The following is a 26,205-nucleotide window of genomic DNA, read 5'->3' as shown; positions in this document are numbered from 1 at the left end:
AGCATCTCTTTGGCAATATTTAATTTAAAAAAGAAGAAAGAGGCAGGCGAAGATCAGGCACTGTCTGTTTTGGAGGATCAACCATTCTGCATTTCAAAGCATTGGTCCCTGCAATATCCAGGTTACTGTGCTAGAATCTCCACTATTATATCGCAGTTGTGAGAGGGAGGGCAAAGATGTGTTTACTCAGTGATTAGGCCCTTAGAATAAGCCTCTAGCTCCTAGAGAGACAGCTCACCACTTATTCATTTGGGCCAATTCACAAAGCCTAGGAAGATTAAACATCCATGCTGAGAAGACAAGCGAATGCAGATGGTGAAAAAGAAATAAAAATTCTTTAAAAACTCTGAGATGACTTCATTATTTTTCCACAAGGAAACTTTAGGAAAGTGTTTAGTTAGAGAAAAACCCACATTGACCTCTCTCTAAACCCTTAATCTTTCCTTTGTGGTGGCACTGCTTTGTGGTAAGCGACTGGCTCGCCTCGCCCCTCTTTTCACTGGAAGCTGAGAGAAAAAAGGCTCTGGAGAAACAGTTTTCGTTCCAGGGACACAAACCCCTGACACTGTTAAACATGAGATGCCAGGAAAACACTTAAAAAAAAAATCCCCACTTTACACTCTAAAGTGTGAAAAAGAAGATGATAAAAAGTATCAGAAGAGGATCTTCATTCGGACTGGTGGTACTCCTACAATGGTTTTCAAAAGAAAAATTGGCTAATCTTAAAATAATCCTTTCTCTCTAACATAACTTTCACAAATGTTTTTTCTTCTGCAGTATGACATCAATAACAAGAAAAACATAAACATTTGACAATATGCAAATGCTATTCAATCTGGGTCATATTAATCTGATTACATTACAGACACAGCTAAATGAACCCCAGACTTGAGTGTCCTATTATTTTATTGAGCTTAACTAAGTAAACACAGGCCCAAACAGTGAGAACTGGATCCAGCACGTCAAAAGGCTGCTTTTGTGGGGTAAAAAACACAATGTTTTGTTTTCTACTACTATATCCATTTTTCTCTGTGATCCATTATTAATTTAGTTCAATAGCACTTATAAAGTGCCTAGCTGTTAGGCATTGAGAACATAAAGATGAATACAAGTTCCTACCTCTTTGAGCTACAGGATAGTGAAGGGGAGATTTAACTGCAGTACCAAGATCAGGTAGCAAGTAATGAGATCAGAGCATTCAAAGGACTATATTTTACTTGTCCTTTCTAACTTGGCAGAGTGGTTGCAAGTCTGGTAGATTTGACAAAGGCCAAGTAGCTCAGATACACTCTCACAGATAACCTCTTTGTGATTTAGGTTTTAGTGATCACAGTGTAAAGAAAATTTCCTAAGCTTTATTGTAACAAAAACCTAGTTTTGCCATTTACCAGGCATGTGACAGTGAAGCAAGATAGGTGGCATAAAGACTGTGAACAAATTGAAGTATTTATTTATAATGTCATGCTCACCGTAGGTAAAGCAGCTATCAGAATAAAGATTTCTGAACTGTTCATACACAATAAAGAACCTGAAAACAATTTGAAGAAAGAAATGAAAACACATTCATTATTTTGCAGCTCATTTGTTTTGCCTACTGGAAACAGTGTTTGGGGTGCTTAATTGTGTTCCTGTGTTCAAGGGCCTCATAAATCTTCATATTCAAACATAGGAGCTAAGGTCCCAATTTAGTGCATAGAATATACCAAGTTAACAGTATAACCAAAGTGGCTACGTCTTGAAGTATGGTAGTTAGTATATTTACATACTTAGCACCAGAAACATAGAATACTAGAGCTGGAGAAAAAGAGCTGCTTAGGTTTCAAAATAAGCTAGGCACAGACCAGATACTCAGAAAATATTTACTGGTAGACTAAAAAGATGACTCTGTTTTTTTTATTAGCACTAGAGCACCCATAATCTGTGTGTTCAATACTTTTAAAATTGATGTGACAAATAAAATTCTAGAAATGGTAGTCTATAGTTTTTTAGTAAGAGAATTAAAATAACATCTTTTGTGTAAACTGAAACCTGTATTTCTCTCATCTCATTTCCCCTTAATTTTCTATTATCATGATGACATAATAATCAGAATCATCATTATTATTTTATTATTATGGTGGCCACACCAAGCAACATTCAGAACTTACTTCGTCCCCACCCCTCACCCCCACCCCAGGATTATTCTTCGTGATGCTTGGGAAAACATATATGGTACCAGGGATCAAACCGAGGTTGGCCACCTGCAAGGCAAGTACCTCCAGTTTTATACTATCTCTCTGGCCCTTATAATTTAATTTTGAGACTAGTTCATTGGTATAGAAAAACCTGATACAGATATAATAAACATTTATCTTTTAGTTATACTTATCAATTATCAATTTTACTGTATTTGTCATTCTTTTTATATTTCTTTCCCCCAAAATATACAGAGTTGTATACATCAAGGCATACTACCCCACATACTTTAGCATGTCTCTATTAAGAAACAAGGACATGGAGCCAGAGAGATAGTACAGTGGGTAGCACTCCATCTGGTCCTCCTGAGCCCCACCAGGGCTGATTCCTGAGTCAGAAATAAGTCCTGAGCACCTCTGGGTATGGCCCCGAAACGAACAAACAAAAACCCCAACAAAACCAAAGAAACAAAGACATCCCATACACAACCATAATTTTTATTTTACCACAAATATGATATTGTTACAATAATAAAAGCTAATATAGAGGCTATATTCAAATTTCCTCAGGTACCTCCTTTGTAACTCTTAACCCTTTAAATCTAAGTTCTAATTAGGATCATCCCAGTATACTGCTTATCTGCACAACTCTCCCCATATATGGGTGTTCACAGACCAAGCCTAAAATCCAAAAGAAACTCAAAAAAAGTGCAGGGTGAGAGCTAAGGCAGGGCAGCATGAGCCACACTTGTACATTCTGCTTTGTCACCTACTAACTATGTGGCTTTGGAGGCCATATAGTGCTACAATCTAGTCCAGATGAGAGTGGTATGTAAGTACTATAGGTCCGAAGAGTCTATGTATGAGCATCAAAATGGCTGTTGCTTTGGAAGATGATATCTGAGCTGAGTTTTATTTTAATTTTATTTTGGTCTGTTTGGGGGGGGCGTTGCGTTCCAAATAGTGCTAAGGAGGGCTAGTGTCCCTCCCTGAAATTCTTAGCCAGGCAGGTCAACAGTTCAATGGAATGCAATGCTGTTGGGCCTTGTAGTGCTGGGAATTACCCAGGACACCCCAATAATGGTTGATGTCCGCCTGCTTGTGGGACCAAGAAGAATGATCTGAGGTCAGCACGTGTAATGCAAGTGCCTTAATACCTGCACTATTAGGGCAACCTCTGAATATTAAATCTAGTGATGATAGTAAGAGTGAAAAAGAAAAAGCAAAAACACTAGGTACTGATGTTAATGGGCCAGTGTATTAAAAGAACTTTTTTAAAAAAATTGAATCACAGTGAGCTGCAGTTATAAAACTTTCATGTTTGAGTTTCAGTCATACAACGATCGAAAACCCATCCCTCACCAGTGTATATTTTCTACCACCAATGTCCCCAGTATACCTCCCCACTCCGCATTCCACCCCTCCCCTTGCTTCTATGGCAGACAATTTCCCTCTTTCTCTCTCCCTACTTTTGGGTATTTATGGTTTGTAATACAGATACTGGGCTGGAGCGATAGCACAGCGGGTAGGGCGTTCGCCTTACAAGCGGCCAACATGGCCGACCCGAGTTCGATTCCTCCGCCCCTCTCGGAGAGCCCGGCAAGCTACCGAGAGTATTCGATATGCAAGACACAGTAACAACAAAGTCTCCAATGGAGACGTTACTGGGCCCGCTCGAGCAAATCGACGATCAACGGGAGGGCCTTTACCTTTACCTTTACCTTAATACAGATACTGAGAGGCCACCAGGTTGGTCCTTTATCTACTTAAAAGAACTTTAAGTAATTTTTCAAGAGTATGAAGAACCACAGAACAGATTTATTTATGGAAATAATTACTGACACTACTTTTTAACTTCACAAGCTGATTTCAGGGAACCAAGAGGTAGAAAGCAACTGGAGAACTTTCAAAAAGATATACTCAGCTACTATAAAGCTAGGGTTCCAGGATGGTATCTTTTACCTCGCCCTTCCTGAAGCAGGTGTTGAGATAACATACTGAAATCATGAGGACACAGACATATTAAGTCTCACACACACAAAAAACCCCTGTCATACAGAAGTAATAGGTTGAACAAAGTCTAAAGTAAAATCAGACTCTTCATGAAATAAGCTTATAGGTGTCGACTAGGCAGAGAAATTCTTTCTTTTTACTGTTCAGACTATAAAATGCAGCTCAAATATCTCTGAGGAAGAACAACATGAGACTAAGGTTTTAGGAATAAGAAAGTTCAATAGACTGGCTGCTACAACAAACTGCAAGGAAGAAACAGGCTCTTTGGGGAATTTGCAAGAAAGAATATTCAGGCAAGAAAGTAGAAGGTTTCAGGTTAGACAAAGATCTCATCTTCTCATTGACTTTCCAGGTAAACAAACACAAGCAGTATTGAAAGTAGAAAAAAATCCTCATGAGAGTGAGCAAGAATTGTATTTTGAAGCCTTTACATACACCCCAAACCTAAAGCTTACATTGTACTGTAGCACTGTCCTCCCTTTGCTCATTGATTTGCTTGAGCGGGCACCAGTAACATCTCCATTGTGAGACTTGTTGTTACTGTTTTTCACATATCGAATACGCCATGGGGAGCTTGCCAGGGTCTCTGAGAGGGGCAGAGCAATCAAACCCAGGTTGTCAGCATGCAAGGCAAAAGCCCTACTCACTGTGTTATTACTCCAGCATACTGGTACTCCAGAGTTTACATTTACCTAAATATTCTACATTTACCTAAAAACTCCGTATGTTCTATTTAATATGAATACGAAAATGAAAAGGGAAGCTTAAGTCAGCCACTGTTAAGTTGTTAGTCCAGTTTACATGGTACTGTAAACTCATATTAATTAAAATTTAAGAAGTCAAAGAAGAAAATTCTCAGAATCTCTATTGGATTTTGAATTATACTTTAAGGGATTACAATTATTGCTAGCCTGAGACAAATAATTACTAACTGCTCACTAACCTTATATATCTAGTTAGTGAGAAGAAAGGATCCTATTCTTAGATATCCAAGTAAGAAACTTGATGAAGGCAAAAGAAAACAAGGAGATTGCTGTTTAGTGTGAATCTTGTCAAGTCACACAAAAATCAGGAAGAGCTTACACTGATAACGTGTGTCCATCAAACTCACTTAACTCAGAGCTAATTGTCCCATAAAGACTTGCAATAGAAAAATAGCAAAGTTCTACATTTACCTAAAAACTCTGTATGTGCTATTAAATATGAATTTGAGAAAGAAAAGGGCAGCTAAAGTCAGCCATTGCTAAGAGGTCAGTTCAGGTATTTTATAATAAAATACCTACACTAAAATTTTTATAATATGAAAGGAGACCAATAATGTTATGTAACTCTACTTACTGTTTGGGAGCTACACTCTGCTATGTTCACTCCTGGCTTACTCCTGATTCTGCACTCAGGTCTAACTCCTGATAGAACTCATGGTGCCATATGTGATATGGGGGTATAAACCTAGTTTGACATGTGTAAGGCAAGCACCTTACCTGTGATACTCTAGTCCTGATACCTCACTTTCTTCACTTAATATAATTTCAGTATCAGGCTAAATATATGCAAAACGTTTCATTTAAAAAAAATTACTGCATAGTGGGGCTGGAACGATAGTACAGTGGGTAGGGCATTTGCCTTGCACACGGCCATCTTGGGTTCAATTACCAGCATCCCATATGGTCCCCTGAGCACTTCCAGGAGTAATTCCTGGGTGCAAAGCCAGGAATAACCCTGTGCATCACTGGGTGTGACCCAAAAAGAAAAAAAAATTACTGCATTGTATTCTGCTGTACAAATGACATTAAAATTATTTTCAGACATTTGCTGTTTATAAACCATGTTATAGTGTCCTTGAATTTGCCTTAAAAATGCTTAAATAAAATGCAGAAAATATTTTACTCTTGTGATAGGTAAAATGACAGTATAGTTTTAACCTGTATTTACTATACCATGAAAGATCTAACATCTTTAAGCATTTTTTATATCCTTTCTCTGAAATATATGTTTATATTTCTTGTCCACACTGGGTTGTATTTTTCTTATTGCTAAAAGTGTATTTCTTGAGAAATAAAACTTCCCATATCATTAACAAAAGCACTATGCAGCACGACTTGACATTAACAGTACTTTGATTTCAATATGCCTTAATACAAGATGATAAATGACAAAACTAATATAAAACCAACATTCTACTGAAATGCTCCACAGAAGAAAGTCCAGAACACACTGGAGTAATTCTATCACAAAAGCAATATTATTCTCTTCTGTTTTGTTAGGCACACCAAAGAGATGTGAGATAAAAAAGATACTAGAAGATTCTATGCACACAAAGGCACACAGAAAAGCTAACAGTCTGTGAAACTTCGAGATCCAAAATTTGCAAAGTATGAGGCGAGAGTGATAATATCTTGCACGAGGTCGACTGGACCCAGGCTCCATCCCTGGCATTCCACAGGTCCCCATTTTGGCCACACCTGGTGGTCTTCAAGACTTACTTCTGGCTCTGTGCTTCAAATTCACTGCAGGTAGGGCTTGGGGGAACCATAATTTGGTGTCAGAGATCAAATCTGGGTCAGCAGCATATAAGACAAAGGCCATAACCTCTGTATTACATCCATAGCCCATATTACATGTTTTTAAATATAGAAACATACTCAGAGAGGCTGAAAAACCTGGTTAATAGCACACAGCTAGTAAATAGGGAGTGAGAATTCAAATATTACATTCTGTAAGTATTCTATCTTTTAAGTTAAAAGTTTAAAAAGCAGATAGAAATACTTCTTTTAGCATACATGTAAAATATTTAGTAATATCATTTAGTCTTTTAGTCTTGAAAAATAGGTGATTTGAGAGACCGGAGTGATAGTATAGTGGGGTACAGTTGTTTGTCTTGCACACAGCTGACCCAGGTTGGATCCCAAGCACTGTATGGCCATTCAAGAGTGATCTCTGAGCAAAAGCCAGGAGTAAGCCCTGAGCACCATTGAGTCTGGCCCAAAAACCAATATATAAATAAATAAACAAGTAACCGAATATCAATTACTTTCTAAGGCCAAAGTCCATTAATGGAAATCTGCCTTGTTTTTGATATTTTAATATACTTTACCTCTATTGTTTAAAAGTTTTGGTTAAATGCTTCTCAAAAAGATTGTGAATAGCAATAAACTAAAAATAAAATTTTATAAACAGAATATCTTGAAATCTTGAAATGAATTTAAGGGTGAGAGAGAGAGAGAGAGAGAGAGAGAGAGAGAGAGAGAGAGAGAGAGAAAGCTAAAAGGAGCGAGTGCATGCTTTGCATGAGAGATGCTTGGGTTTTACTCTCAGCACTTTATAGTTCATACCCCAAAGACCAGAAAAATCCCCAGCACAGAGCTGGGAGTAGTCCTGGAGCAATTCCACATATTCCACTACAGCTTTTGGGGATAGTGGGAGGGTTGAGAGGGATGCTAGGGATATACCTAGCAGTGCTCAATGGTTATTCCCAGCTCTGTGTTCAGGAGTGATGCCTGGAAGTGCACAAGCAGCTAAAGGTGGCGCTAGAGAGTGAACCAGGATCTGCTTCAGGCAACCCTTATTCCGTGTACTCCTGTACTACTATTCTTGTACACTTTACTTAATAATACTCAGGGAATCATAATAGCCATGGGTAACTCTTCTGTAGCCGCAATTAAGGAGGGTTATCAAAGCTTCTCACTTATCTAAAGATACAATATAAGTTTCATTCCACAAATGTCTTTTAAATGACCAGTAATGACAGGGAACCATTGGATCTATTAATCTTTCCATCTACATTCCACGCAATGTAACTATTTTGCATTCTTTGCTTCAGTAACATCAATGTTGGTTATAGTTCCTTTTAATCTTTTTTGTCTTGTGTTTTTTGTGTGCTTTGTTTTGTTTGAAGCCCACCCAGCAGTGTTCATACCTTTTTGGTTCTGCACTCAGGGAACACCCCCAATAGTGCTCTTGGGACCATTTGTAGTGCTGAAGATCAAACTGGGGTTTTCCAGTAGCTTGGCAGTCATACCCACAAACTGCCCCTGGTGTCATGTAATCTCATCAATGGCCTGAATGCAGATACTATGAAACTCCCAGAAGAGAGCCGCGTGACATCTTATACTCTAGCCCAATGATGTAACTAAAGTTATATATGGGCTTAATTTGCTCCAGAATGAAATACAACAACCTTCATACACTTCCCTCTTATTGTGGTGGAAAGATGCTCGCTGGTAGGGTGGGTGTTTGAATATTATCTGTAATGAACTATTGTGAACTACTTTATGAAAATAAAATGTATAAAAATTTCAAAAAAAAAAAGAATTCTCCAACTCTGTTTAATGAAGCTTTAGGGGAAGATCTCGAGGAGTATGGAAGCTGGCACTCAGAACTAGTGGTCTTACAATATGTAGATGGCCTTCTACTGGCAGCCCCCAGCTGAGAGGTGTGCAAAATGGGGACCAAAGACCTACTACAGACCTTGGGACAGGTGGGGCACCACGCTAGTATGAAGAAGGCACAAATTTGCAAGAAGAAGTTACTTTAGGCTACAAGCTGAAAGGAGGGCAGAGATGGCTGACTTAGGAAATGAAAGAGACTGTACTGTGTCTACCAGTGCTGCAGGAGCCCTGGGCATTGCGAGAGTCCCTAGGCTCAATAGGATACTGCAGATTGTGAATCCCCGGGTTCGGGGAAATGGCCAAGCCTTTGTATGAAGCCCTTTGTGGAAATGGACTGACCAGATGCAAGATGCGTATGAGGCACTGCACGAAGCCTTGCTAGCAGCCCCAGCACTAACCCTCCCTGACCCCACCAAACCATTTTGGTTGTTTGTGAATGAGAAAAAGGGGATAGCCAAGGGAGTATTGGTCCAAGAGCTCTGCCCTTGGAAATGGCCACTTGCCTAGTTATCCAAGAAATCGGACCCCGTAGTATCCAGGTGTTCACTTTGCTTGAGAATCATTGCGCAACTGCCCTGTTAGTCAAGGACGCTGATAAACTGACTTTTGGACAGAACCTCATAATCACTACTCCTCATGCCGTTGAGGGAGTACTGAAGCAACCCCCAGAGAAGTGCCAGACTGATCCACTACCAAGAGCTACTCTTACATATCCCTAGAATCCAGTTCCTCACCCAGTCATCTTAAATCCGGCTACCCTTCTACCAAACCCTGACCTGGAGTGGCTACAGCATGACTGTACTGAGATCTTGTCAGAAACAGTAGTATCCCAAAAGGACTTCAAGGATGCCCCCTTGGGACACAGTGACTATGTATGGTTCACTGATGGGAGCAGCTTTGTTCAGAACAGGAAGTGGTTTGCAGCAGCTGCAGTAGTAGATAACAAAGGGGAAGTGGTTTGGAGTTCAGCACTACCCAGAGACACTTCGGGACAAAAAGCTGAAATAGTGCCCCTAGGCCCCTAGCTGAGGCTCTGGAGAGGGAAGGAGGTAATAAGGTGACTGTGTATACTGACAGCTGCTACGCTTTTGCATGTACATGGAGCCCTATTTCAAGAACAGGACTTCATGACCGCCAAGGGAAAGGAAATTAAGAACAAAGATGAGGTGTTGCGGCTACTAGAGGCTGTACAGAAACCAAAAGCAGTGGTGGTGGTGCATGCCTCAAGACATCAACCATCAACTAAACGACACCCAAGAGGTCCGAGGCAAAGGAGCTGCAGATGCCACCACCAGGGAAGCTGCCCCATAGACAGAAACATAATAAGTACTGGTAGCCTTGAGTTCACACCTGCCACCAGCAGGTATGGAATCCTTGCCTCTTCTGCCAGAATATTCTCTGGAGGAGACAGACTGAGTCACCCACCAAGTGGAAGCGGAATGAGAAGATAGGTGGTACCGTGACCTGGAAGGAAGACTCCTACTACCAGAGAATCTTGGGAAACATATCCTCTTGCACCTGCACCACACCACCCATCTCATAGAGAAGAAAATGATGACCCTAATAGAGACAGCCCACCTGAGGTTCCATCATCAGAGGCGAATTGTAAGGGAGTTGGTGGAGGCGTACCAAGCCTGCCAAGCCATGAGACCAGGGAAAGCTGTACATCAGCATACAGGAACAAGGGTAAGGGGGAGGAAACTGGGAAGAAGCTTGACTTGGGGATCCCGTTCTCCACAAAAATGGATCTCAGTCCTATATCCCACAAAGTGGGCCTAAATCAAGTCCTGAAGCTACCAAAACCCAAAGGAAAACCATCTGAAGGTAGGACCAGTGCACCTCTCGATCCTTTCCATCTATTGCAGTCCTCAAAGAAATTAATCCCTGATGATGTAAGGTGATGGAGGCAGTACCAGTACCAGCCCCTGCAATCCCTAGGCTAAATAGGGTAGCAATGACTATAGTGGTCAGGGGTTCCTTCTTCTGCAGTCTAATTTTCCCTTTTCCTAATGTAGGTACATGCTTTCCTCGGGATGGTACAGGATTCAGGGTAAGACTGTGACCAGGATACAGTATTCTTTAGAGGCATTCAACGAATTAAGTGATAAGCAAGGGATGAGTCCCATCTTGGAACAGACCCACCATCCCCCTTTGTTAGGGACAAGTCAAGCCCCCCTTTGATATAGGCATAATTCCCACATCTGGCTCCTAACCCGCCCCCTGTCCTGTCACCCCTCTCCAGTAAAAGTGATTTTAAGAAGGGTTACATTTTGATGTGGGGTGCTGCCCAAATCCTGAGGGGCAGTCCACTACCGCTCCTTCTACCCATCATATCTCAATAAGTTTTTTGGGCAGGAGGATATATCCAGTATGCCTGCCCTGTAGTCTCATAACCCTAACTAGCACAGAAATAGGACTCTGATTCACCACACCCCGATTTCTGGGCATGCTCAGGGCACACATAAAAGGAGGTCTGTTGGAGATTTCTTTTACCTTTCCTGAACCAACAGTTAATATCAGACCCATCATCATATCGTTGGTCTGGGGACTTTCCTCCTATTTTGACATCATAAACCCCATCCGCTACATTACACAGATCTACCCACAGGTTTGGGAACCAGGTCCTAGGGGAATGCTCCCATCATTGTCAGCACCATCTTTCTGATGGCATGGTTAGTTATCTCCCAGGTCACTTTCACTGGTTGGTGTGAGTTACTTGTGCCGCTGCTCCCTCAGTAGGATGGTCCAGCCTATCAGGAGTGGGACAGCGTCAACTTCAAGGGATTGTCAGGGTGCCGTTGCACTGACCACTACTCTGCCTTCTTTGTTCCCACAAAAGAACGGACTAGCTTTCCGTCCATGGGATGGTGGATCCATGGTCTGATGCCATCCACCTTAAGGGCAGTTAGAGTCACAAGAACAACAATGTAAGGTCCCTTCCACCTTGGTTCAAGCGTCTTCCTCTGGTGCCACTTGACTCATACCCCATCCCCTGGGATTATCTCATGCCCTGGGTCATGTTCTCCTCCTGCACCTTCATACACGGCTTTAATTACTGGCCACATTTCTTGATGGACCTTGTGCAGTGCTTAGACTGCTTAGAGCAGGTACGGGGGACCTTCTAGTGAGGTTCTTTCTTTGGGGTGCTCTGCCGCAGCTCATGGTACTGCAGCAAAAGTATAGAACTTTAGAAAACGAGGAGGATTCCGCATTCTAAGTCCATTGGAAAGGGGGGAATGTAAGGGCGAAACTGATGCCATGACAGGCAGCAGAAATGAGAACAACCAGATAGGCCTCAGATTCAGTTCCTGGAACTGAACCAGTTTCAGTTTCCCAGAAATCAAACAACCTGAAACCACCTCAAAAGTTTCTAGGTTCAGCAAGTGGGCTCAATTATGCTCCAGAAATTGTCTTTTGTTAGCCATAAAGAATGAGTAGCTAATGTGACCATAAACTGGAAACTATTTTTTAACTGTTGCCTGACCACTGTTGCCAAAGTGCTTGCTTAATTTTGAAACTTTGAAAACCATATATATAAACTGCTTACTACTCGGAGTCGGGGTTGTTATCAAGAGACCACTCTGTAGGTGAGATAGTTGATCCCCGTTAACTGGAATAAAATCCCTTTTGCTGGACTAGAAAGGGGATCACTAAGAAAAAGATGGTTGGAGGAATCAGTCGGGATGGGAGATGTGTGCAGAAAGTAGATTAAGGACCAAACACAATAACCTCTTAGGGTCTGTATTGCAAACCATAATGCCCAAAAGTAGAGAGAGAGATTATGGGGAATCATGTCTGCCATGAAGGTAGAGGGAGGGTGGGAAAGGGGGGTTATACCGGGGATATCGGTGGTGGGGAATGTGCACTGGTGGAGGGATGGGTGTTTGATCATTGTGTGATTGTAACCCAAACGTGAAAGCTTATAACTATCTCATGGTGATTCAATAAAATTAAAAAAATAAAATAAAGTAAAAAAATAAAATCCCTTTTGCTGTTGCATTACCGATTTGGTGTCTCTCTATCCATGAGGATCTGAAACTTGGACATAACACTACCTATTAAGATTCTGGTCTGAGACTCTTCCTCAAGAAAACTTCTTCTTGAACTAATTAAAATAATTCTCCTCTTTGCTTTCCTTGCCCGTTATACAATATGGATCTGTTTACATTATCTTTCTTACTAGACCATGAGCACCTCAAGGGTAGAAACTTCTTTCTATACTAAAACTATAACAAGCATGTATAAATATCTGTGGTTGAACTAAACAATAATTCCTAGCAGAACCTAGATTCTTAAACTGTTGTTCATGAGCTCGGGGGTGGGGGGGTGGGAGGGAGGAGGGGTCCTGTAAGTGAAAACATGGCAACAGAAAACTGTTTCTGAAAGGGCAACAGTCAAAAAATTAATTCAAAATTAAGAGCATAATGAATATGAAATGTTTCTGAAAGTGTTTGTCCAGACTGCATTTCTCAGGAGAAAACATGCTACAAGTGGAAAAAGTTTATGCAGCCCTGCTAGGGAGATCATAAACTGATCACCTCATGATCTGAAATAAAAATGGTATCATAATGTTACTTAAAAAAGGGCACAAATAACATGTCTGTTTTGCTGAAGTTGGATGTCTGCTTTGGACAGTATTGTAAATTCCTCAAGAGAAAGGCAGAAAGAGCTATGAGCACTCTGACCGTCAAGTGCTCTCAAATGAAATCAGTCTGAAGCAGTTTTCATTAAGATGGATTGAATGTGGCATCGTGAGAAACACTTTATCAAATGTAGTGTTTTACTTAGTGATTAACTATATACCAGTTGATGAAGCTTCCCAAATCCTCTGTAATCCCACCACTCCAATAAACATTTAATGAGTATATAAGTTCAAAAAGCCTAGCAGAGGATTTAAACCTTCAATCTTGTTTTTATTTACTCTTGGAACTCAATTTCTCACTTCAAGTGAAGAATGCTGATGCTTGAGGCTCATCTGTTGCCCTGGTAAAATTAATGTGCCTCCCACAGTTTAAATTAAACATGTGATATTTAAGATAAAAGAAATTTAGGAAGACTGCCACAGTAGCGGTCACACTTGCTTTGAAATATCTGAACATATGAAAATTGTTTTCTTAAAAATGTTTTATTCAAAAGTTTAAAAAAAAAGTATTGAAAAAGATTCAATACTTATATGTGAAATCTGAAAAGGAAGATGGGATTTACTTCACTGCAGTTAGCACTGAACACTAAAGTACAGTGGTATATGGTAATTCATACTTACCTGCGTTGGAATATGGAAACCTTTAATTGGTTTCTACTAAATACTACTGAGAGATGTGTATAAAAATGCTTTGTTTTTGTGCCACACCCAGCAGTGCTCAGGATTACTCCTGGCTCTGTGCTCAGGGATCACTCCTTGAGGGGTTTGCCTATATAGTGCTGAGGATCAAACCCTAGTCAGCTGTGTTCAAGGCAAGCATCCTACCTTCTGTGCTATCTCTTCAGTCCCTGTAAAAAAATATGTTATAAATCACACTCCCAAATGAACAGTACTATGTAAACCTGAAGTAGCAATGCTATTTCTGTACTTAACTAGCTTCCTCTTTTAATGAAGGAGGTGTATGAAATTTAGTTTGGGACTATATAAATGTAGTTGCTTAGATTTAATTTATTCATCATTCAGATACATTTCATTGAAATTTACAGTAATAAACTATTAGAAACTTCTGTATGCAAAGCAAGAGCTCAGCCCATTGAACCATCTCTCTGGCTCCATACTACTAATCTTTTATTTATAAAAGATAAAGGTGAAAAAGAAAAAGCCAAGGACAACAGGAGAATGATAAAGTTAGTTTTGGAGTCCTAAGAAGCTAGACTCAGGCATGAATATGATACAAAAAACAATAATTATTATAAACCAGTGTTTTTATCTATTAAAACACCAGGACAAATCAAAAGCAAGTAATCATTGTTTCATTACAAATATCCAGAAGTTAGTAAGCAAAAGTTTATGTTCTTTTGGAGGTAACCAATCCGAAAAAATCCAATACCAATTTATTGTAGAAAGCACTCTATCTTCACTTAAACCTATAATGTATAATGACATAGTATATCATACAGTAGTTTTTAAAATAGGATTAAAAAATATGCCAATTTTGGAAGCTACAGGTTAAGTTACAAATCACCCTATAAATTTTCTGGTAAATGCAACTGCAAGCTTGCTGTAAAGCAGAAACAAACATATATCAAATACATTCTTGTCAAGAATTATTGAAAAATAGATTGATGTATAACTATTCTTTCATACATATTAATACCCACAGTAAGTGATTGTTCAAATATAACATGGCATAAAAATGAGACTTCACAGACATTTTAAAAATCCTATCATAATAAAATATTCAGCATTAATTACAACAAATCATTCTTGCAATAAACAAAAGAACTTAACCTTAATCAATAAAAATCCAACATGAATTCTCAGGGAACAGAGCTAAAGGTACAAGCTAAAACATATGAGGAACCAATCATACACATCTAAAATTTGGAACAATCTATAAATCATAATAAGATTTCTTTACAGAGCAAATGTCATTTTAAAAAGCAGAGGATGATTTAGTATACACTGAGAATTAGTTTATATTAGAGAAAAACTGTTCATTTTGTTACATGAGATAATGACACTGTTTTATAAAAGAATACACTGCTTGAAAAAAACATACCCACAATCTGTAGTGGTCTACAATTTACTTTCAAATGTTGGAGCAAAATATAATGAATATACAGGATATTCTATGTGGTCTTCTGAAGATGAAGTTTCAATAATTTCAGAATTTTAACTGCTATAAACTTCAAAAAGGCATTAGAAACTGAAACTTTTTAGTTTTGAATTATGAATTAAATTTTATTTTCTGTTCCAGTTAATTTTTGTCATGTTTAATCGTATAGGGATTGAAACAAAGTCTAACATAAAGCTTACTCATAAAAATCACAAATCTGAACAAATGTGAAAACGTAAAAAATTAAAGTGTAAGTGCCTAAGTTTAAATCTTTTAAAATTACTAAAGCTTAAAATTCCACTAAGACTTTAATAAGAGAGAGACAGAGAGAGAGAGAGAGACAGAGACAGAGACAGAGACAGAGACAGAGAGAAAAAAAGTGCCTGTCACAGAGGCAGATAGTTGGGGGAGGTGCAGGAGGGAAACTGGGTACACTGGTGGTGGGAAGTGTAGACAGGTGAAGGGATGGGATGGGTGTTTAAACATTAAATAACTAAAACCCAGTATGGGTTTGTAGGCGTTACACCTACTAACTGCCCCCGGGCTGTGTAATGCCATCAACGGTCGAGACCCAGAGACCCAGCTTCCGGAAGTGAACAGTGCAGAGTCTCCTGCCTCCGCACCTGGCTGTCCTCACCAGGGTCCCTTGGAGGAGGGTGGGTTGAGTTTCCCTCCCCACCCTGAGAAGAGCCCCGGCAGCTGAAGACCTCCAGTTCCTGCCACAGCCATGCTTAAGACCACTCTACAGACGTTTGGACGAGCCTCACGCATGAAGGAACAGGCAGAGGAACCCAGGTATGCGGGACCCGGGGCGTAGATCTCCAAGCCTGCTTGGATTGGGACTGGGCCTCCTCCACCCAGATCCCCCATCTTCCAGTATGTAGGTATTACACCCACCAACGGCCCCCGGGCCATGGAATCCCATTAATGGCCAAGACCCAGAGACTATAAGACCCAGCTCCTGGGAAATGCGTGGCCGCAAATGCCATCTTATTATCTAGTTCTTACTCTGGAGAGCCTGGTAGGCTACCAAAAGTGTCCTGCACACACGGCAGAGTCTGGCAAACCCCCTGTGGCATATTCAATTTGCTAAAAACCAGTAAAATGACGGGTCTCATTCTCCTGACCCTGAAAGAGCCTCAAATGTGGCACTTTCTAAAATCTCAGGGTTAGGATGAAGGTCTGAGACGTTACTGGTGCCGGCTAAAGGAAATCGATGAACAACAGGATGACAGTGACACAGTGATAACCGAAAACCCAATCATGAACAGCCTTGTAACTGTGTATCTCACTGTGATTCCATTTTAAAACTTTATTTAAAAAAAAAAAATTTTCACTAAGACTTTGAAATGCCCTGTTTATAAAAAAAAAAAAAAATATCCTGGAAAAATAAGGCAAAATTTAGTAGTTGCCAAATTTGGATACAGAGAATATGGATATTCCAGTGACGAAGGGCTGTTCTAAAATTATTTTTGTATTAAAGTTTTCAGTAACAAAAATATAAAAAAATAATAAAATATTTACAGAATATTAAAAGGCAAAAAAGCTGTTTTAAAAAATACTTTTCTACATTTCATATGCTATACTAATTACATATATGTACTGATTTTATATTATGTGTAAATATGCTTATTTTTCAGTATTTCCCATAAAAATCTGTTTTTAAGAAAACTGTAAACAAATATTACCACAAATATACATACTTATTGCAAAAAATCCATTTATGCATTTTTTAACTTTTTCTTTTCTTTCTTTCTTTTTTTATTGAGTCAATATGAGATACAATATTGAGTTTCAGTTATACAACAACTGAACACCCATCCCTCCACCAATGTATATGTGTACATTTTCCACCACCAATGTCCCCAGTATCCCTCCTGCCATCTCCACCCTACCCCCCACCCCTTACCTCAATGGCAGACAATTTTCTTCTTACTCTCTCTCTCTACTTTTTGGCATTATGATTTGCAATACAGAGACTGAGAGGCTGTCATGTTTGGTCCTCTACCCACTTTCAGCACACATTTTTAATTCAGAAGATCCCTTCCAACCATCACTGTCATAATGGTCCCTTCTATATCCCAACTGCCCTCTCCCACCCTGCCCTTTGTGCAGGCTTCCAACCATGGAGCAATCCTCCTGGTCCTTGTCTCTACTGTCCATGGGTTTTAGTCTAATACTATGTTATTTTATAGTCTACAAATGAGAGCGGTCATTCTACGTTTGTCCCTTTCTTTCTGACTCATTTCACTTAGCATGTCCATCTGCTTTTAAGCAATTTTATGACTACATCTTTTCTAATAGCTGCATAGTATTACATCGTGTAGATGTACCAAGGTTTCTTTAACCAACTGTCTGTTCACGAGTATTTGGGTTGTTTCCAGATTCTGGATATTGTGAACAGTGCTGCAATGAATATAAAGGTACAGATGACATTTCTAACATGCCTTTTTGAACCGCCGGAATATAATCCCAGAAGCAGTATTGCTGGATCAGATAGAAACTCAATTTCTAGTTTTTTGAGGAATGCCCATAGTACTTTCTAAAAAGGTTGGACCACCAACAATGAATGAGAGTCCCTTTCTCCCTGTATCCACACCAACACTGGTTGTTCTTTTTGATGTGTACCAGTCTCTATGAATTTATGTAGCTCTAACAGTTAAAAAATAAATGCTTCAAACAGTTTTTAAAGTGGTGTACTCCACTATTCATAGGCTAAAGAACGGCTTATGTTTCATTTTGTTTTTTATTATTAAAATAGAGACCACACAGGATAGTACTGGGGAGGTGGGTGCAGTAGGTCTTGGCCTGGCATGGTCATTGGTGCTCAGGGCTACCAGGACTACACCTGGTAGTGTTTGAGATCAAAACCAAGGTGATACACATGTGCAAGTGCCACTATCTGGACCAATGCAGACTTCTTGCTCAATACATTCTGAATTCTTGTAATAAAGTTCAATTTTCTTGACTTCAAAATTATACAATCTATTTCTACACTTAAGGAAGATATTTTGGTTTTCCCAAATAAAATTTTTGGGGAAAGTTATTAAATATATGCTAGTATATGATCCAGTTTAGTTTTGGCAAAAGTCTAACCTTCAGCAAGAACTGGTCAAGCATGTAACTATAAAGATTACACACATATAGGCCTCTTAGGCATATACAATATTATTCTCCTAGATGAAACAAAACAAAGAAACAAACAACTGACCACCCTGTTTTCAGACTTGATAAGAGTCAGCAGTATCCTATCATACTACTGCCCTTTGAAATGGGTATTTGGGTGATGACTATTAGGTGATGAATTAATTGGTAAATGAACCAGAAACAAAATCAAGCCTTCAATCTGAAAAAAAATCAGAAATTCCCTCAGGCCTGGTTGGTAAATTATAACCTGTAGGATATAATTTTAATCAGAAAAGGGCAAAAATGTACTTACATCTCGGGCTTTCACATAGAAGGCCTCTTGAAAAGCAGCTTCTAATGAGCCAATAAAAAATACAGGATGGCAGTCACCATATCTATAGGAAAAACCACATCTATTAATTAAATACATTGCAAATTTACCTCAAAATTTCACAAGTTAACTTTAAAATAAATGTTGGGCTAAGGCTCAGACTAAATGTTAAAACATTTATTTAATGGTGTTGGAATGACCATTAGTCTTAAGAATCCTTTTATTTTATTTTGCTTTTTGGATCACATCCAGCAGTGCTCAGGGATTACTTCCAGTTCTGCACTCAGGATTTACTCCTGCTGGTGCTCAAGGGACTATTTGGAATGCTGGGGATCAAACCCACATTGACCATAAGAAAATAGCAACTACAAAGTACCACACAAAAATTAAATATTTAAATCCTCTTTAAATATGGAAAAAATTTAAATATGGAAAATTTAAATATGGAAAATTTCAAATGCACTTTAAACATTTTTATGTAGATACTTAAAAAAACAATAATTAAGCAATTCTTAAACAAAAAAATTATATAAAGGACATTTTACTTGTACTAATATAGTATCTTACATGCTGGCCATTTTGGGAATATATCAAGATATTAAATAAATTATCAATTTCCACGCTTCCAAAAGACAGAGAAATATGTTGTGATGGGACATAAACTATATACAGGTTATCTGACAAATATTATGTTTCATTAATAGGACTAATCAATATAAATTAGCATATTATTTGAATATGTTATGGATAAATTAAAAAATCTAATTAAAACTGCTTTAGAAAAAAATAATAGTAACATTAAAAGAACATCAATCTTATATAGTTAATATCCTAACCCTACCTTGAAGAAAACTCTGCTGTAAATTGTAATAAGGCATCTCCTTCATTTTCTGCGTTTTCTGGCACTAAAAAACAAACAAAAGGAAAAAACAAAAACAAAAAAACAAAACAAATAGACACAAAAAACAAACCACATAACATCTAATCCCACATATAAGAAATATATTTAATCAATAAAGAGAAAAATAAAACAAAATTTTACCTTCTGTGATGTATCTGAAGAGATATTTTTACTTCATATACATTAGAGAATTTTTACCAAATCTTAAAAAGGAGGCTTAAAAGAATTGCAGCTCATAAATTATAGAAAATCAACTGATACAATCCTGTCAATCACTTAAAATACGAGCCAGTCCTAAATTAAGATGTCAATGTTTTCTTGATATAGATACTTTTATGATTAAATCATATGATTATGATTAAATAATAAAGTCTCAAACTTGTTAAAAAATAATTTTATGTAAATATCATATCTCTTTCAGCTCATAGGAGTTTCCTAATCCACAAAGTTCATGAACCATTAAGTACTGATTTTAATATCCATTTTGTTACTAGCATCTCTTATGAGTATTCAATATGCATTCTTGTAAGGTAGAAGGTAGTTGGCACATTTAGTATCCATTTTTCCTTCCAAAGATGGTTAACAGTGAATAGAAAATAATGCTACTGATCTTAAAAGTGGTATCTCTAGTAAGATAAGGCAAAGCAAACAAAGTCACAGAAAGTGCTGCTACTTATCCACCTCTGTGTTTAAATAAAAGAGATGTGAGAAAGCATAATTAATAATACGCATGAAACAAAAGTTACATGCCCTTGCATTTTTTATAACTTTTACTAAAGCAATGTGAATTGTTTGGCTTAATATAATAAAAATTCGAGAAAATTTAACTCTAATGAATAATGCCCATTTACTCTACTTCATTTCTGCAAATCTGAAAGACTAAGAGATTTTCAAGTTCACTGATCTTCACAAATTTCTGTACTTGGTGGGTAGAATTAGAACACTAGACCCAGAGAGCTATTAATACTCACTCATTGGAGATTTTCTCAAGGCAGATGACGCCATGCCAAATACTTCTCCATCATCCACACCAAATTCTGAAGCATCTTCAAAGTCATCTCCATCACTATCACTAACCATATGAACATCGGTGCTTTGCTATTTAAGAAAAGTCCCGATTAGTTTTACAAAGAATTTAGGAAATAAAATCCCAAGACAAAAGTTTGATATTTATAATAGGGCATATTCATATTAATGTTTTATTAAATAAAATGCCATCTACTAGAGTGAATCTTAATCTTTTTCAATTTAAGTCTAACATAAATTGATACTTATATTAATTAATCAATGGCTGGAGACTGAGGAAAACTGAAGGATAATAACAAACTCTGTAAGTAAAGGAGTCTCTTGTACATTTTATCCCCTAGTTGATACTATACAATAAGTGCTCAAAAAATATTTACTCAGTGAGATGCACAGAGTTAAGAGGTAAATGACAGTCTTTCAAAAAATTCACAATAATCTTTGTCAGGTAGAAGTAATGGTAGAGTTCTAAGCTGCCAATTTCTAACCACAATGGTTCTCAAAGTTCTCATTAGTGAAACATAGTACATATACCCAAAATTTTTTGGAAGCCATAAAATACACTACCCAAAAAGCTTTTTAAGAATGACACTCTAGGGCTACAGCGATAGTACAGTGGGTAGGGTGTTTGCCTTGCATGCGGCAGACCCAGGTTCAATTCCCAGCATCCCATATGGTCCCCTGAGCAGTGCCAGAAGTAACTTCTGAGTGCAGAGCCAGGAGTAACCCCTGAGCATTGCTGGGTGTGACCCAAAAAGCAAAAAAGAATGACACTCTATCAAATATGAGACACGATAATGATATTTCCATTCAAAAATCATTTACTAAGAAGTTATGTAGTAAACATTTACTAAGGCATCGGCAACATGCTCTATTCATCTTGTTTGCAGTCACATATGTTAAGATTTTAGATACTACAGTTAAAAATAGCAGCTTCAAAACATGAACTTGCTGATCTCTAAGTTAGAATAAGATTCTAAATATGCTGAGATTTAAAATACTCTGAGTTGTGAATTCTGATAAATACTCATGCTTTGGACAAAAAGGGGGTCCCAGCAAGGTATCTGGCCAAGTGCCTTTTCATGCCATGTCCAACAAATAAAGTCTATGAAGCCTACAAAGACTATTTAGTAAATAAAATTTATATCTTTTTAAAATATGACATGAGCTTTAGTTATAAAAATGGGTCAACAATCTGACCCTTCGGTTTATGCAGAAGAGCATAGCTTAAAATATTTCCCAGACAGCTGGAATAGAAAAGGGATAACTAAGAAAATAATGGCCTGAGGAACCAGTTGGGATGGGAGATGCGTGCTGAAAGTAGATAATGGACCAAACACGATAACCTCTTAGTATCTGCATTGCTAACCATAATGCCCAAAAGTAGAGAGAGAATGGGGAATATTGTCTGTCATGGAGGCAGAGGAAGGGTGGGAAAGGGGGGGGTATACCAGGGATATTGGTAGTGGGGAATGTGCACTGGTGGAAGGATGGGTATTTGATCATTGTGTGACTGTAACCCAAACATTACATGGCCCTACTCGCCTGTAATTATCTCATGGTGATTCAATAATACATATATATATATATATATATATTTTCTCGAGCGGGCCCAGTAACGTCTCCATTGGAGACTTTGTTGTTACTGTGTTTGGCATATCGAATACATCATGGGGAGCTTGCCAGGCTCTGCCGTGCGGGCGAGATACTCTTGGTAGCTTGCCGGGCTCTCCGAGAGGGGCGGAGGAATCGAACTCGGGTCGGCCATGTTGGTTGCGTGCAAGGCAAACACCCTACCGCTGTGCTAAAAAATCATTAAAAGAAACTTAAAATAAAAAAAACTTGGGGGACTGGAGCAATAGTACAGCGTTTTTCTTGCACTTGGCTATCCTGGGTTCAGTCCCTGACATCCCATATGGTCCCCCCAACCACCACCAGGAGTAATTCCTGAGCGCAGAGCCGGGAGTAATCCCTAAGCATAGCTGGGTGTGACTAAAAAGAACAACAACAACAAAACAAAAAAAAACCCTCAAAAAATCCTTGGTCAGAAGGGCAAGTTATAATTCAATCAGAAATTAAAATCAAAGATTTTACAGATAAAAGGGATTTAAATATCTCTAATCAATGTTTTTCTAATTTCTTTTCACAGGATTATCTGCTTCCACTTGGGTCCAACTAAAAAATATGTAAACAGAGAGAGCACACAATAGCTAACAGTAAGGCCACTCTGGTAGGTGCAGGGGGAGGACAACCAGGAGCCAAATATTTTTATGCATGGCCCCTTCTTCTTCATATCCCTTTAATTGTTTGGAGGACTCTGACTGCTCTCAGGACATGATGGTATAATTTTTTAAAGCTTCTGCCTAATGAATCTAACAATTTCAAATGAAGACACTGATGTATATATTCCATTTGACAGTATTTCTAGCATTTCTTCCTTGGGCAATAATAAAGCATTAATGCCCAGAATTCTAACATATCCCCTCGTATCTTTAAGTTATCCTTTCCAAAGGTTTGGATATAGAAGGTAATAAAGATATGCTTATTGCATGAATTAAAATGCCTTACGTGGTCTATCCGCCACCCTGACTTTACCACTATTTCTCAAAGAAGACTTGGTTCTGCTGGAGATCCTAATCCTGATTCGGCATTTTACTCTACACAGACAAGCTTTCCTCCTGATGCCAGCAGCAAAAACAGGTAAAAATATTTTAAATTCCTTCTTATTTCAGTGCAGTAAAGGAGTCTCCTCTACAAAATACATTTATGGACTATGGCCACAACTGTGCTTCAATTCTTTGTGTTTCAGGAGGTAATTAATCAGAGTAAGAACTTTCCTTAAACTTTGAAACAGATAAAGGGACAGAATTTTTTAAAAAAATACATCTTATATTCCTTTTGCGGCTTTAGTCAGGTTCATAGCAAGTGAAGAAAACAAAATAAAACAAAACAAAACACAAAGATCCAGCTCTACAAACCTTCTCATCTTAACCTATTAGTTAGTTAATGATCCTAGCCTTCAGTTAGTGCTGCCTCGAACTCTGTAAAAAGCTGAGTTAAGAAGGAAGGTGGAAGGACACAGGGAAAAATAAGAGAACTGCTCTACTTGTCTATTTTATCACACCTTTGTTTTATTTTATTCAACACCCACCTACATACACAGGAGTTCACTTTCTCCTAATCCAGTTTTCAAACAAAAGCCTCTTTCCAAAACAATTGGATTTTACCTCATACCAGGATCATGATTTTAATTGTCTCTATGTGCCTACGTAACCCATTATCAATCCTGTCTTCACAAAGCATAAAAATAGCGAATCTCTTAAGAACCCAGAAAGTGAAGTCCTATGGCAACATCTTCAAAGGGAGGTATCTAAAAATCAGATTTTATTTTAAAAAAGTATATCTCAAATATGAATTATTGAAGTATCTGCAAGGATGAGCTATTTAATTATGTATAAGGAACTCCCAATCTCTTCACATTTTCTTATCAGTCATCTAACAGGTTAGCAAAAGCTTTTTCTAAAAATGAGATAAACAATCTTTTTTTCATTAATGTTTGCTGATGAGAATAGATCATTTCTTGGTTCACTCATGCTGCCCTAAAATTCTTTGAATCCAGAGATGCTGTTTATTCAGAATTTTAAAAAGAAAAAAAAAGTAAATCTATTTTGGCTGTTTATTGCATTAATTTATTCTCCTTATCATCGAACATTTACAGCCACCTACTAAGTGTCACAATGTCTGGACTTCAGTGAAATATTTAGCTTAGGCTCTCTCAAGGAGTATATATATGCTATAGCAATAATTAATTCTGATGCCAAATGACAAAAGTTATGTCAGGTGAATTCTGAGAAAAGTACTGAAAATGGAAGAAATCTGAGCAAACTTCTTGGAAGAGAAAACTTAGAAATATATTGTTTGGGACAAATGTTTAGAACTCATACTGGGCATTGACGCAAACTTAAAACAGCAGCAGATATTCCTTTTACTAACTGCTTATTATATCAAAGCATGAGGTTGAGAGCTAAAGATACATAGATAAAACATGTTTCCAGCTTTGAAAGAATTCTATAGTAAGACTGAATAATTCTAAATTCAGCTACACATCTGTAAGAGAAATAATAAGGATATAAGCAGACGCTATTGACTAACGGAATGATTAGTTACTCTAAGGATAGTGAAGAATGCTATAAGCTTCATTCAAGTGTAGGATTTAACTCATACCTTTAAAAAAATACCAAGTGTGCAGTATGTGTAGTAGAAGAAGACTACTGGGGAAGGTACTGAATTCGAGACAGAGAAAAAATTTCAGCAAAGAATCTAGAGACACAAACTAAATCAACAGTTGCATGTCTTAGAAAAAACGTGGGCTGGAAGTAAGAGCAAAATGACCTGGTGCAAAACTAAATGTGGCAGCCCTTTAATTGGCATGCAGCTAGATTTCATCCTGAAAAAAAAAGAAACAAATGTTAAGGAATTTTAAGCAGAGTCCTGTTCAAGGGTGGCTTAGAAAATGAATGAAAAGGATGGACTTACTTCAGCAGAACTAATAGTCACTGTTGATCAATTAGATTGAGAATTCAAGAAAAAGTAAGAGGCAAATATGTCCCCAAGATTTCTATTTTGCATGACTGAGTGGATAAAGGAGGTCAAGTCTAATGAGGGATACAAACGCCAGCTTTCAGGCAGGATAAATTTGAGTAAATTCTAAAACATCCATAAATATAAAAGAGGTAAAAATATATACTAGACAGCTAAGTTAAACGCTGAGGAGCTTAGGAAAGAGATCTGGAAAATATTTTGATTTAAAACTAATCAGCATATAAATAATAAGAGAACTTAAGAGTTTATTTTTAAAATGACATTTAAAAAACACTTAACAAATGTTAAAAGTTGGCAAAAAAGTTTTTTGTTAAAAAACCAAACTGTTAGGGGGTATGGTGCCGCCAGCAGGTCAATCTGTACCTGTGAGGCGAGTGCATCAGCAGCCTGATGGGGCCTTCAGACTTCCACATACCCCAAAATTGCTGCTGTGCCTTTGGCCAGATCTCAAAAACTTGGGGCAAAGTTTACCAAGAAAGTAAACGGCCAAAAGTTAGGTATGTGGGAAACACACTCACAAACCACCTCTGGCTCAGCTAGATAATTGGAGGCATGGCCTCTCTGGTTCCTGATTGAACTGCTTAATGGCCATGATCCCAGAGACTCAGAAACGAATCTCGGAACCCAAAGGCTTTTGGCAGAAATGCGTCCTGTTCCTGCAGCACGTTACTGGTGCTGGGCCACTCCAGGTGGGAATAGGTTTTGTGCCTTGGCCTGTCCCCCCGCCCCCCCCCCCCCCCGCCCCGGCGGCCCAGTGGCCGCCATCCTTCAGAGGCCACTGGATAGTCAGGTTTGGGCTCCCAGTGATAAGACACGCAGGGAGTTACGGGATGGGGGTGGAACTGGGCCTGTCCTCCCCACCCCAATGAGACCCCAAGTCATCGCC

The 26,205-nt window shown here is 38.4% G+C and overlaps 1 protein-coding gene across 1 annotated transcript in view; it reads right to left on the bottom strand.

Annotated features, from left to right (window-relative positions):
* Positions 1-26,205, bottom strand: part of FAF1 (Fas associated factor 1) — a 431,446-nt gene that overhangs the window by 141,369 nt on the left and 263,872 nt on the right. Inside the window, exons 10-12 of the mRNA XM_056122297.1 lie at positions 20,666-20,792; positions 19,635-19,698; positions 18,776-18,857 (exon numbers count right to left, since the gene is read on the bottom strand). Of these exons, the coding sequence (XP_055978272.1) occupies positions 18,776-18,857; positions 19,635-19,698; positions 20,666-20,792 (273 nt within the window). The remainder of the gene's footprint in view (positions 1-18,775; positions 18,858-19,634; positions 19,699-20,665; positions 20,793-26,205) is intronic.

Source organism: Sorex fumeus, unplaced genomic scaffold, assembly GCF_029834395.1.
Source record: "Sorex fumeus unplaced genomic scaffold, SorFum_2.1 ptg000045l, whole genome shotgun sequence".
Lineage (NCBI taxonomy): Eukaryota > Metazoa > Chordata > Mammalia > Eulipotyphla > Soricidae > Sorex > Sorex fumeus.
This window is presented reverse-complemented; position numbering and strand designations above follow the sequence as displayed.